At 50.0% G+C, this 13,882-nt stretch overlaps 1 protein-coding gene across 4 annotated transcripts in view; it reads right to left on the bottom strand.

Moving 5' to 3' along the window:
* Positions 1–12,106, bottom strand: part of NSMF (NMDA receptor synaptonuclear signaling and neuronal migration factor) — a 47,776-nt gene extending 35,670 nt beyond the window's left edge. Inside the window, exons 1-2 of one of the 4 annotated variants that reach the window (XM_074609307.1) lie at positions 11,793–12,106; positions 2,992–3,053 (exon numbers count right to left, since the gene is read on the bottom strand). In XM_074609307.1, the coding sequence (XP_074465408.1) occupies positions 2,992–3,053; positions 11,793–11,899 (169 nt within the window). In that variant the 5' untranslated portion in view covers positions 11,900–12,106. The remainder of the gene's footprint in view (positions 1–2,991; positions 3,054–11,792) is intronic. The other 3 variants (XM_074609304.1, XM_074609305.1, XM_074609306.1) reach the window with 3 other exon arrangements.
* Positions 12,107–13,882: the final 1,776 nt, after the last annotated feature.

Genomic DNA, 13,882 nt, shown 5'->3' with positions numbered 1-13,882 from the left:
GGTGTCTCCTGTGTCTGCCAGGGGTGTTACAGAGCTCCACCCTTCTGCCGAGGAGTTGAATTAGAGGCAAATCAGCAAAAGAGCTAGCATCCCAAAGGTTCACACCCACCTCATCTTCCACATGAGGATTGTCCTTCACAGGGAGAGAGGAGGGTTCTAGTTCCTGGATCCACAGAAGAGGAGGATCCTGCCCTTCCCTCCTCCATTTAGGCCTCCACAGTCCCACTGAAGGCTCTGCCACCTTCCTGCTCCTCAAAGACCACAACCATTTTCCCTCAATGCATTAATCAAACTTTTCTTAAACCATTTTTTTTTCCTGGACTATGAACTACTGAAGTCAAGGCCTGCCTCCTTCCATTCCCATATCAACTAGAGCCTTAATCCCAGCTGCAGTCTGCCGGCAGTGCAGGGAGCACACACGTATACAGCTGGGGTTATTCCAACGGAAAGCAGGCCTGTCCCACCAGGTAAAAAACACTCATGGTGAAAGCCCAGATTTCCTTGAACAGTGACGTACATGGACTGAGGCATCAGTTCTTCAGTGTGCTGAGCTTTCTGGACCTCAGGCAGCAACACATGCAAGCAGGAATTTAACTACAGGATACCCGTGGGCTTGTACAGCCCTAACACCACCTCTCCCTGTTCTTTTCAGCCAAGCTGGTGAGTTGGAGCAGATTCAGGTACTTCTGTAGGTGTGCTACATCTTCCACTTATGTAGGAGAGGCCCTTCATTTGTTTCATTGGAGTCACTGCATGAGGCCGATCACACTGCTTAAGCGCTCTGCTGAGCCAAAGGTGAAGCGTTCAGAAACTTGCAAAAGTGATCCTGAGATATCGAGAATTTCCACAGGAAGGAAAAGAATTGACTTCTCTGTTATTGGACCACTGGGACAAACAAAAGGGAGCCAAATTTTCTACTGTCAACATTTTTATAGGATAGCAACATTCCTGCCATGGTTATTTATAAAGAAACGTTACAGACTGTGTTAAATTATACACTGAAGAATTTCAAAAGATGACTTAAAAAATGATGATTCTTTTTTTCCCTCTTCTATAAACATTTAGAGTAATTTCTAGGGAACTTTATTTCCAAGTCAATACTTAAGGATCCCATAAGGATTGTGGTATATCCATGCGTACCTCTCACTGCTTGATTCTTACCTGTGGCAACTAAATTCGCTTGGATTCAAATACAATCTCAGCCTGAGACACCACGGGGGCAGTGGGTAGGAAAAGGCTCCGCTGGAGAGCGTATGGATATGTTACAAGCACAGAGAGCATTTAAGCACTGGTGTGGGGACCCTGATAACAGCACATTATCCAGGAGTCACACCAGCTCTGTTTCCATGTTCTCCTTACCTACAGTCAGAGAGAGGAACGAGCGCTAGGAGCACCCATAAGGCTGAGTCAAACAACAGCTTTGTAAGCGCACATCAGAGAGGCTCCTGCTCCTTGGCTTTGCCAAGGACTCCCCCGGTCTCAGGCAGCCAAACAGATCTGCCATTTCCTCTCAACTCCATCAGAGATTCTATATCTGGCCTTAATGTGACACCCCCCTCCCCCCCCCCCCCCCCGTACTGTGAGGGCACTACAAAGCGAGCAGGAGACCACCCTTCTTCTCCCTGTTGGAAGCTGGGGTGGGGGAATACAGAAAAGGATCAGCAGACTCCAGATGATGGAAGCAGTTGCAAAAATGGCCACGAAAGGATGCTTTTGCCATTCTGGGAAGCCTCCTCAGACCTGCCCGGCCTGTCTCTGCACTGTCTGTACAACCCCTTCCTTCCCTCTGCCTCACAGACGCTCCACCTCAGCTGCGTTAAACCCAGCCTTTTCCCTTTTCCTTCCCATCCCTTCCTACCACCATGGGTGGTAGACCAAATAATTTAAGTAATGTATCACTGGAGTTTCTCATGCCTGGAAAAAAAAAAAAAAAAAAAAAATCAAAGAAAACTGCAGTACATAGTTTTAAAGCCCTTCCATTCACAAAGTTAGCACAATTCAGCCAAGGACAACTTGAAGGTCATTAGAACAGATCCAAGAAAAAACACAGGGACTCATTCAGATGGCTGTCAAAGACTAGTGTGATTGGGCTTGTTCTTTTAGCAAGAGGCATTTCCTGCCTATAGAGGTTTAATTAAACACAGACAGTTTACCTAAAATGGTAACATCACTCTACATCACATTCTATTTAATAACCTTATCCCCTGCAAAACAGTTCAATGCTACAGAACAATGTGCTACTTGTTCACACAGGATTTTCTGTACATTCCACAGCATTTCCTATAGGTTTCGTAGTGAATTTATCGTCTGCAAAATGTTTTCTTTCCTCACAGAGAAGACACGGCCATGTTCAAAGTCAAGTGAGTTTCTCTCATGGTCTCTTGCCCATCAAGCAGAACACGTCATAGGCTGAGGGCAATTTCTGCATCTAAATAATTAACACAATAGCTAGCACATGCTGGTGTCCTCAAACAAAACCTCGTTTTAACCCCTGTTGAAGGAAACGCCGGGAATAAATGCAGAGGTTACCTTTGCCAGCAAAGACAGACTGCTGCACAGACACTAAGCGTGTCAGTTAACAACACACTGGAACTCACTTTTTTTTTTTCCCCGTTCCCTAGGGAAAGCAAGGCCTAGGAGCGACAAGCCAGTGCAGAAGCCTTGGGCAGTGCCGTCTTTCATTTCCCAGCTGAAACTTCTTCCAAGGACTCTTGGAAGTCACCCCTATCAGCTCTAGGGGTGAATGTATGACAGGGCACTTGTCCACCAAAACTGAACTTGTCCCCACACAGCCCACCCAACCCTTGAGTCACCAAACTGCCTTTTCTCCTCAGGGGCTTCACGGATCCAGAAGGTGACTCCTCCCGTCTCTCTGCTGATGAGATCTCACGCTAACCCTTTATGATAAATAAATGCACTTTCGTTTTAAGGTCTATTAATAAATAGGTGCACACACATACGGGTATAAACAAGGCATGTCAATTCTCTTACCTGAGCCGTTTCTACTTTCAGGATGGTTTTGTGAAAGATATTCTCCAAAAGCCCTTGCCGCTCTGCGCATCCAGGCACCACAGGAGGCAGGAAAGGAGAGAAGGAAAGAGATGGGTAACGGTTAAAGGCCAAAGAAAGAAAAAACAGTTCAATATACTGCTGTTTTCTTGCCTTTCCCTCATCTTCAGGTAACACCAATTTAAACCTGCTGCAATAGCAGTGGGGGCTTCCTGGTTAACACACCTCCGTTTTCCCCTGGCCAAAGCTGAAAACAGAGTTGGACTACAAGGCCAGGACTATTTTAGTCTTTAGCTTCTCTGTTAAAACTGAAAGAAATATTGAAACGCACCTGCATTAAACTGGGTCTTGTTTCTGTGATGCACATAGGAACTGGATCGCTGTCTCCAACCACCTTAAGTTAAACCTCTTTTGGCAGCCCAGGGAAGAAAGTATCTCCACGGCAGTCCCAACCACCACCCCAGCCTTCTACTCTGGTTCTGAATGCTCCTCTCCGTGAGCTACCACAGCTTAGACATTAATGCTAACACCCGTTTCACCCACCTTAACCCTACGCTCTCAAGCACCAACTGCACAACCTTATTTGAGAGACCCCCACAACACCCCACAAAAGCAGTTCCTGATTCTCTGATGGATTTCAAGTCCTGTGGATGACTGAGATTTTACTGAAATATATTAAGAATCAATCAGGCAGGGTGAGCTCAACCCTTATCCCACATCAAGGCCTACATGAGAGAGCAAACCTATGAATATTCCAACCACGGAAAAGCTTTCTGCTTTCAACCCACACAGGAAAGGAATCCTTGGTCAAGGCATGCATTCCTTGGTATACATTAAAGATAATCTCCAGTCTTCTATTACCAGAACATTCGTAAAATCCTGCTGCTGTGCCTGTTCTCCTGTACCCCACAAACCTGTGACTCAAGAGAGCTAATACAAGCTTTTCCCCAGCCATCCATTTTCTCCAGGTTTGTAGAACGATCTCTCCAAGGTCTGCAGCATCGCAATCAGGCTGATATCTGCCAACGGTCAGTCCAGGGTTGAGGCTCGCAAACAGTGAGATGGAACAGCCACCCACCTCCTTGGCAAGCCAGGCCAACAAACCCCAGCAGCCAAGCACCCTCAGCCTGCAAGCACACCAGCAGCTCTTGGGGGAGGAGATGAAGACCCGCTGCAACAGGGAAGACTCTCCATATCAAGGCATCATGCCCACCATCATCGTCCTCTGAAAGAGGTGCTCAACCTCAGAACATCCCTCTCCAGCTCATGCTGCCACAAAAAGCCACGCTCATAACGGCCATTAAACATCTAAGTGCAAAATGGCTTTGACCTCCAAAACAACCTTCTGCTTTGCTACCCGATGCAGCAGCATATCCCAGCCCGTGTAGCCAGCATTTTCCCCCCACTGCTTTTATACACCTCCTCCCAAAATGGAAAAGATTAACAAAGCTACAATATACCTCCCGGAGCGACTAGAGCTGGAAGGAGTGAGAAGTCCATTTGTTATCCACAGCCAGCAACAGGGGATCGATACGAACGATGAAAAAAGAGTAATTTGATCTCCCTGGGACTAAACTTCAGCACAGCCAAATGCAAAATGCTCTGGAGCAGTGCAGCTGGAGCTATGCAAGAAGCAAGGTTTAACCTTCTGCGTCATTACAGGCTAACATTCAGTGCTGAGGTTTTTTCTATTTCCAGATTCTTGCCTGTGTAGTACCAGGCTGTACCTTTAGATACTAGTCTGGAGTAACAGTTGCCCAAACTGTCTTCCTCAATGCATAAGCACTCCCAGAAATGGTCACACAGAGGCTGTCACATTGGGGAACTGCACAATTAGCACACAATCCCCGCTACAAAGAACAAAGAGATGACCATCATGGTTCACCCATACAGGGGGGCAAATGCCTCGTGGATGTTCCTTGCACCCACTATCATTCTGTCTGGCCAAAATGCGGGACACACAAATGTAAAGTTGGGAGGTGGAGGGTGGCAACTTCAGGGAAGTGGTTGAGTCACCATCCCTGGAGGTATTTAAAAGTCATGTAGATGTGGCACTGAGGGACATGGTTTAGTGGTGGACTTGGGCAGTTTTAGGTTAACAGTTCGACTTGATGATTGTAAAGGTCTTTTCCAACCTAAACGATTCTGTGATTCTAACATCAGGCTATGAAGCTGCAAGAGCGCTCCTGAGCTACTCCCGCACTCCATCTTAGAGGTGGTTATGGCTCAGCCAAAGCCACGGCTGATCTCACGTAGCACTGGCAACAGCTCCACTTTGAGCGGATGGCTGAGCTCAAGACTTAAAAGATCTTTTCCACCGAGACCTCTGTGACTCCAAGGCTTCCCATGGAAACGCCTGCCCTTGCAAGGCATCATCAACACAATTCACAAATAGGGCACTTACACCCTTGGGAAGGACTTTGAAGCTTCTTTTGTGCATCAGCAGTCACTCCATGTAGAAAAAAATAACAACAAGCAAGTCTCAGGCAAATTATCAGTGAGAGAACACGGTGATTTACACAAAAATGCTAAAATACGATGACAAAATTTAGTCTGTAACTAGTTCAAAAGCTCCAAGAGCACGTTAGCTCATACATCATTCTCTCCATTCATCTCTCTGCCAAGGCCCAAAGCCGATCTGTCTGCCTTAAAATCTGAACCAATACTTCACCCTTAGCTTGCAAACCACCAGCTCAAAGAATTAGTATCAAGCACTTGCTAAGACCCAAACTGCAAATGGCTAACACGGAGCCAGACAGAAGCACCGCCACCCTCCATCCCACCTTGTGTCACTCAGACTACGGGCCCTACTTTAAAGGTGCTGCAGTGTCTCTAACCTCGCTCTCCTGTTTCCCCAGGCAGATGAGGTCGGAGGATAAAACCCGAACCGCCAGAGCTCCTGGAGAACAGGCGATACCCAGCCCTCTCCTCGCTGGTCAGAAGTACGGTCAAGGAGCACATTGCTACTCAAAAACGTTGCTGCCCAGCCCAAGCTGAACCTGCAGTTCTGTCACTACTGTTCCACTTCCATTGCTCTCCAACGCTGCAGGCCAACTTAAGAGCAAACGAACGTGGACGCTTGATCACAGTTAACTAGCAACAGCTAATAACGCAATGAAGCCTGCACAGTACAATGTGCGGCGGGGGTTTTCCAGCCAATTACACTGCAAACTTCAGACTAATTTTTTTGCCTATTATCTCAGTAGTCCCCTTCTACATTCCTGCTTCCCAAGTGCCACTGGCTTCTCCTTGGCTGTGCCTCAGCTGATCTCCCACAGATGTCTGCATGTGCCCTTTGCCAAGGGGACTCTGCTGGCCACACTAGCTCCTTATGCCGAGTCTCCCCTTGCCAAGACTTTTGTGCTCCTTCGCTGCCTTCACTGTGCTCGCAGCCACCCCAGTTTACCAGCTTCTGCCCCTATCGTTAACGTGCCACTTACCCCCTCTCCTTGACCACCCATTGACTTGGTCAAAATAAAGCCAGAGCAGAATTCAAACACATGGTAGCTGCTCTCTTCATCCCATTCTTTTCTATTTCTTTTATCAATGCACTGTACTGATACAAGTCATACAATCGTGCTTTTCTCTCAGCTCAGTTTTGCCTCCGCTACCACAGCCCAACGCGGTTCAAGTCCCATCAAGCCTCCTGATGGCATCAAAGAACCCTTCAACTGGGCTCAGAGCAGAGACACCTCAGGATAATTTAACTGGCAAGAGATAAAAAAGGAAACTTGTTTCACATAAATGTGATGAAGTACAAGGTGCCTTACAGATACACGGGCCGATGAGCTATAACCCTGAGTGTATGACACTGCAAAAGCCGCATACAAATGAGCAGGTAGTACTGAGAGGTAATCAGCTAATGACACGACAAGTTTAGCCCTGACTCATCTGGAGAGAGGCTTTCATTTTAGTAGCAGATCAGACCTGCATGTTACACAGTCAGCACAGCCCGATTTAACAAGAGAACATCAACCAGGGACCGCAACCTTGGTACGCTGCGCCACTGAGTCTAACCAGTACAGACAAGACTGCCATTGCCTCAGAGAAAACACCACCATCTTCTCCGGCTGCTTCTCCATCAAAACGACTTCAAGAGCATGGAGGGTGGATGGGGCAGCACAACACAGGCAGCAAAAGCAGCTGCCCTTCTGAGGGCATTTTTCAGTCCTCACTGCGCATTAGGCATCAAAGCTGGACTCAGGTCTGGAAGAGAAACTGAGTGAGATTTTGTGAAGAAGCATAGATCTAGAGATACATTTGCTAGAAGGAGGAAAGCCGCCAAATAACAAAGATCTCAATTACAACGTGATGAGCATGGAATAGCCTTCACGTCTCTGAAATAATCACATCAACAGGATGAGAGGGGCCTTGATGCATACTAGCAGCTATGAGAAATTGCTACACACAAATTTATGCAATCCACCAAACTGACGCTGAACTGAGGGAAGAAATGTGTATCGAAACACTCGGAGACACAGGAAAGACCTGAGATAACTCCATTTAGAGCACAGCAGCAAGCTAAGCAAAACCTGGACTATTCAGGAGTATTACACGGAAAAATAAAGAACACCCACCACCTTCTAGTGTTCCTTCAGAAATAATGCCCAGAGGAGTTGCAGCAGGAATCTGTTGTGACAGCATCTGACAGTGCTGCATCTGAGGAAAACAGGAGAGAAGAGACCTCCTTCATCATCAGGACTTAACGTCCTCCCACAGCTGCAATCCTGCTCTTGTCACCAAGCAGAGAGGGGAACGCTGCCAGCATATCCACAGCTAACACCTCAGTCATTAAAGACCGCTGACACCTACGTTGTTTAAACCTAACAGTAACAATACCCTGACAAAAATTAGTTTTCTGAAATGTCTATGTAGGGAGATGGTAGCTGGAAAAAATTAACTCTAAGTTTTAAAATTTTAAACTCTCACCCTCAAGAAAGGGAAATGGGATGTCAGCAATGGATTTTGAAGTCAAAGACCCCAGAGTCCTGGAGGAATTTGTAGTCACCAAGCTTGGACAGAAGAGAGGACAGAGCAGGAAGAACTTAAAACAGGTAATCAAAGCATGATAGAGTTTATATCACTCACCGGAAAATTTGTAAGTGGAAAAAAAACATATCTAGATTCCATGAAGAACCCCGATCTAAGCCAAAAATTGGTCTTGCAGTAGAAAACCTGGGATAAGGCATGCACTCAAGTACCTCGGCATTTTGTCAGATTTACCCTTTCACAGCAATTAACACTTCGTGCCCTTGTTTGAAGTCACTCTGTAGCCCTCTCTAAGTCAGAAGAGAGGGAGTGAGACCAAATTCTTATCTCTCTGTGGGCTATCTTAGACTAGACACCAAAGCCCTGAAATTGGCTAAGATGAACCACACGCTCAACTCAAATATTTCTTGTCCTAACTATAGAGATGGTTCTGGAACACCCAGCAAAAGTCTTCTGTCTGTGTGCTCACACTGTCACATGCTCTCAAAGAAAAGCCGTAGGCCAGAGCAACGCAAAGCAGAGCCGCAGGAAAAGACTTACTTTATCACCACATTTGGGGTGCCAGTACTGTTCTGTAGGCGTCAAGGCAGCAAGGGCAAAGAGAGATCATTTTTAAAGGCGTTGGTTCATCTGTGCCCTTGAAAGCGTGCTGAGGAAGCCAAGGAGCGTGTGTCAGACATCGTGCGGGCCAGGACCCTGAGGAGAACCTGCACAAGCCCAAACCGCATCAGCCGGGGAGCCGCCAGCGGAGGGGCAGCACCAAGGTCATGACTCAAGGACAACTGCGTCATCCCTTGCCTTTGGCACTCATGCCTTGGGAGCAGCAAGGCGAAAAAGAACGTGCTGGAAGGAAAGAGCAGTACCACAGTGAGATCTCACATACAAGCACTTCAAATCTGATCACAGCAACAGCACACTAAGCCTCAGTCGCTTCCCGGGTGCCAGACATGGAATCGGTGCACAGTTTGCTGCAACTCTCTCAGGAGAGGACAAGACCACAGAGACCAAAGTTAGCAGCACCGCAGATGCTCTCAACAGTGCTAGCACAGAGCAACTAAGCCATTATTTTCTAGGAAGCTATTAAAAGGACCTACCACACAACAAACTGCATGGAGCTTAATTAATTCTCCTGGGACAGGAGACTCCCCTGAGTCGCTCTGCAGAGATTTTAATTTAAGAATCTAGGGAGCTTGCACCTTCTGCTTAGATCACATTACTCACGACAACAAACAAATGATGGTCCCTGCTCAGTAAGACAGCCAAATGCACACACACACACTTCAGCCGCACGTAATAAATATACATCAGCGGGCACTTGGACTTGCAGCGAATTTCAGGAGCTCATTTTTTCTCTCAAAAAGAAAAGCCAGGAGAAATATGAGTAGGGCAGAGCTCAGGAGGTGCAGAGAAACAATCCCAGGGCATCTATCTCCTGCTGCAGCACGAGAACAGGATCCCACAGCTGCTTACATGAAGCCGCGGGGGACATGATCGTTGCAGCAGTGCTACCCACACAGGTGACCCAACGGCCAACCCTCTTGGGAAGGACAGAATAGTCTCTTTGTAGCCTTATCTACTGTCCTGCAGACTCTCCTGGCTGCACATAAGGACACGGGAGATACACGGAGGAGGACCCAGGGTAGAGCAGAGGAGCTGTGTGCGATATGCTCCAGGAAGCCTGGGGGAAACCTTTCAGCAGGTGGGTCGTCACCGCTGTAGAAATACTGAGGGTGGCAGAGCCCTCATGAGGCAGGGGCTGAGACGTGCCTGGAGCGGCAGGATGGAGGGACACCGGCAGCACTTGTCCCCACCAGCACTTTCTCCGTGCAAAGAGGCAATGCAAGGAGCTCCTCAACAAGTTCTCTGCCCTCCCCAAAGGCTTTTTAATTAGGCATTTCTAGAGCAGGGCATGAACAGGGCGACACATAAGAGCAACCTGTGCCATAGTCTACATGACCAGACACTCCTCAAGGACTTTATGTTGCCCAGCCCAAGTCCACTCAGCTAATGTTTCTGGTCAAACCACCGCAATTCACATCACCAAGAAACACAGAGCTCCACGTAACAGCAACAGTTACAGCAGGCAGCAAACCAGAACCCCAGAGGCACCTCCTGAACTCTACACAGTTGATGCTACTTGAGTAGCATCTGCCCATCCTGGTATGGGCTAACAAGCCATTGCGTTTGACACACATTAGTCGCTCCCAAACACCCACACTAGCATTTGAAATCTTACCAATTACCAACTATGTTGGCTGTGTGACTGGCTGTCTAATCCTACTCCCAGAACCCCATTACAACAGTTATGGTGCATTTTGTGTCATTTCTGTATACCCACCTGGCTGACATCTGCCAGGAAGAATCCCACTTCCAGATCTTTGAATGCCGTTGCAAGCGCGCACGGTTTCGTTATTGGTTATGAACAGGGTACATCACAACAAGGGGAAAAGTTCCAGGCTCTGCCCGTACACCTTTCTCCAGAGGCACTCCAGACTTTGAAGGACATATTTCTTTATAACACAAACAGACAGCAATATATAGACATCTCTGGATCTCCTCACTTCAAGCCAGAGGACTGCCTTTCCTCCCAGCACAGCGGAGATGCCGTAACGCTGAGTTACAGTCACAGAGAGGTGACTGAGATCTCTCAGAAGCACTGATCGAGTCCTACACATGACTCCAAGTTATTCTAATGCAATTTTGTCTAACACAAAGGAGGCGTTATATAATGCAGCTGAAAAGTTTATTTCTTCCTATTTTTTTCCAGCAGCAAAGAGCTAGATTAACTGTAGCAGAGACACTGACAGACCTACCCCTTTGCACAGCTGTGCCGTAGGGGCAGCCAAAAGCTGCGCCAATGCCCCCCAAATAGTCACCAGGTGATTGCCGTGACACTTGCACTGCAGCGTGGGAGAAGGGTCCTTTCCATCTGTCTGGGCAAAGGGCACTGTAACCAAGCTCATCTGCGACAGCTTTTTTAAACCTAAGTACAATCAAGCAGCAAATGGATTTTCTAGGATCTCCCATGTTTGATACTGAAAAGCGCTGGGACCAGACAGCAAGTGAAATTCTACACTGTAGGACGAGCAATATAAAAACGTAACAGGCACAATACACAACCCAAATCTTTTAAGTGGTCAATGCAGCAGCTTGGGGCACTACCGGAGAGGGCAGAAATGGTGGGTCTGGATTTTCACACAGTAGGATTTCCATTCAAAGGTGCGAGACCCCTTGACGAAAGCTGCTGACTTTGCCCTCGGACAGGCAGCGGGCATTTCAGCTGGTGGGAAACCACTGAGCACATCGACCGCGCTCCCAATTCCTGAAGATTAGAAACATCCAGCCCTTACAAATCCACTCCTGACCTGCTCCTTGCCAGCCCAGCAAATAAAACCTGCGGATGATGTTCGCCGGGGCGGCAGCGAGCAGCGGGGACACCTCTGGAGACAAACTGCCTCTCCCAGGGCCGAGGGTCGGCGGCGTGCGGGGGGAGCGCGGTCGCCCACAGCCACCAGCCGGCTGCTCTGGGGGCACCGCGGCAGCGGGCGAGGGGGACAAACCGGGGTCCCTCCGAAGCTCTGCCATTCCCGAGCCCCGGGGGGACAGCATCCTGCCCCGGCGGCCCTGCACTCCGGCCCCGGGGCACAATCCCCGGGGTGGTGCCGGCCGCCTCGGCTGGTCCTGAGGGGCTGAGGGGAGGGGGGCCTTCCCCGCAGCTCGGCGCCCCGACACGGCCGGGGGCGGGCAGGGTCCCCGGCACGGCGGGGCCCGCCCGCTCGCCCCCCGGCACCCACCTCACTTTAGCCGCCACCGACGACATGGCCTCGTTCCTCAGCGTCTTCCTTTTGGACACGGCTGTGCCCATATTCGCGCGGGGGGGAGCCGCCGGGGGAGCGCTCATCGCACGACCCCGCGGCTGCCCATGCCGCGGCGGGGCCGGGTGCCGGGGCGCGCCGCCGCCGCCCCTCGCTGCCGGGCTCCCCTCAGCGCCCCGCCATGGCTCGGCGCCCCCCGCGCCCCGCCGCGCTGCCCCCGGCGAGTGCTGCGCTCCGCCGCCGCCGCTGCCTCCTCATTGACTGCGGCAGGAGGGAGGGCCCGGGCGCGGCCCGCCGCCCAGGAAGCGCCGCTATATTTGGCCGGCGGCTCCCTCCTCCGCCCCCGCCTCCCTCCCGCCTGACATCATGGCGGGGCGGCTGGTGGGGGTGCGCCGGCCCCGCCTGGGGGGCCGGGGGAGGCGGTTGGCTCGGCCCGGGAACCGAGGGGCGGCGATGTCCTCTCCGCCCTCGCGGCCAAGTCCCGCATTCGCCGCCGTCCTGCGCTCCCCGGTCCCTGCCCGCACCTGAGGGGAATGTCCAGCCGTGAGGGGAGGCCATGGGGGCTGCTCCCGGCGGGAAACGGACCGGCAACCTGCACAAAACCCAGTCATTTTGACATAAAACTATAGGTTGCCTTTGAAGGGGCCGGTGAAAGGTTTTATGCACGGTCGGTTTTCCACAGCCGGGCGCTCTGTCGGTGGGTGGGTGCGCCGGGGTCCCGCTGCTCGACACAGGTCGGGCTGTCGGGTTTTGAACGTGGCGTCTCTGAAGGGTTGGCACAAATGTCCATTCTGAGGAGACGCTGGCCAGGGACATTTGCTTTGTCCCCTCAGCTCGTGGTTGCGTGCTGCCATCGTCCCAGAGCAGGTCCACGGTGGCACGGGAGTTCCCAGAGGTGGCAGAGGCATGAGGCAAAGCTGGGCATCCAGACACCTTTCCATCCCCAGTGTCACCTGCCAGAGCAAACACTTTCCTCAGGGTCATCGAATGCTTGAGAACAAACCCAGTGCAAGGAGCTTATCAGCTGCTCGGTCAGCTAAGCCTCGGGGGGGGGGTTTAGTTCATAGAATCACAGAACTTGGGTTGGAAGAGACCTTCAAAAACCACACACCATGGGCAGGGACACCTCCCACCAGCCCAGGTTGCTCCAAGCCCCGTCCAACCTGGCCTTGAACCCCTCCAGGGATGGGGCAGCCACAGCTTCTCTGGGCAACCTGGGCCAGGGGCTCACCACCTTCATCATCAAAAATTTCTTCCTTACGTGCAATCTAAATCTACCCTGTTTCAGTTTAAGAGCACTGTCCCTTGTCCTGTCACTGCAGGCCCTGGTAAATAGTCTTTCTCCATCTTTCTTATACTCCCCCTTTATATATTGAAAGGCTGCAAGAAGGTCTCCCCAGAGCCTTCTCTTCCCCATCTGAACAACCCCAACTCCTTCAGCCTTTCTTCACAGCAGAGGGGTTCCAGCCCTCAGACCAATGTCATGGATGTAGATTTTGATCCCTAGGAGGGTTTGGAAAAGCGCTTTTCCTTGAGGCAGTGTTTTATAAACCTGCTTTCAGGGTACCTGAGTGAGCGGCGGCAGCAAGTTTTTAAATATTATTCACAATATATACAGAAAAAGCACTTAAGTGGTTCCCCTGGCTCTGCAAGGGAGTGCACGGCTCCCAGGAATTCAGAGCCAACTCATTCAGCAATATTTGACAGAGGGGTAGAAGTTTTATAGGTAATTAAGCTTCCTACAAGCTTTGTGAGAAGAGGCGGCTGAAGGAGGGAGTGACAGACAAACAGACACACCTTGTCTTGTGTGTACCTGGGGAAAGGCTGCAGCATAAGCTCCTGTTTTACTGTCCTTCAGAGACTCTGCATGGAAGAGACCGAAAGTTTGGGGAAAGCGTCAATCCTCTCTCTCCATAGACTCCAAAGTCAAATCTGCAAGAAAAAATACGAATATTTGAACAAATTAAGTCTACCTGTTTGATCTATTAATCTACATATTGAAAAACAAAGTAATTCATGTAATAGAGCAGAAAAAAAGATGAATAAGCTACCCAATTACCCGGGTGTGT

Source organism: Larus michahellis, chromosome 15 (genome assembly GCF_964199755.1).
Source record: "Larus michahellis chromosome 15, bLarMic1.1, whole genome shotgun sequence".
NCBI lineage: Eukaryota > Metazoa > Chordata > Aves > Charadriiformes > Laridae > Larus > Larus michahellis.
This window is presented reverse-complemented; position numbering and strand designations above follow the sequence as displayed.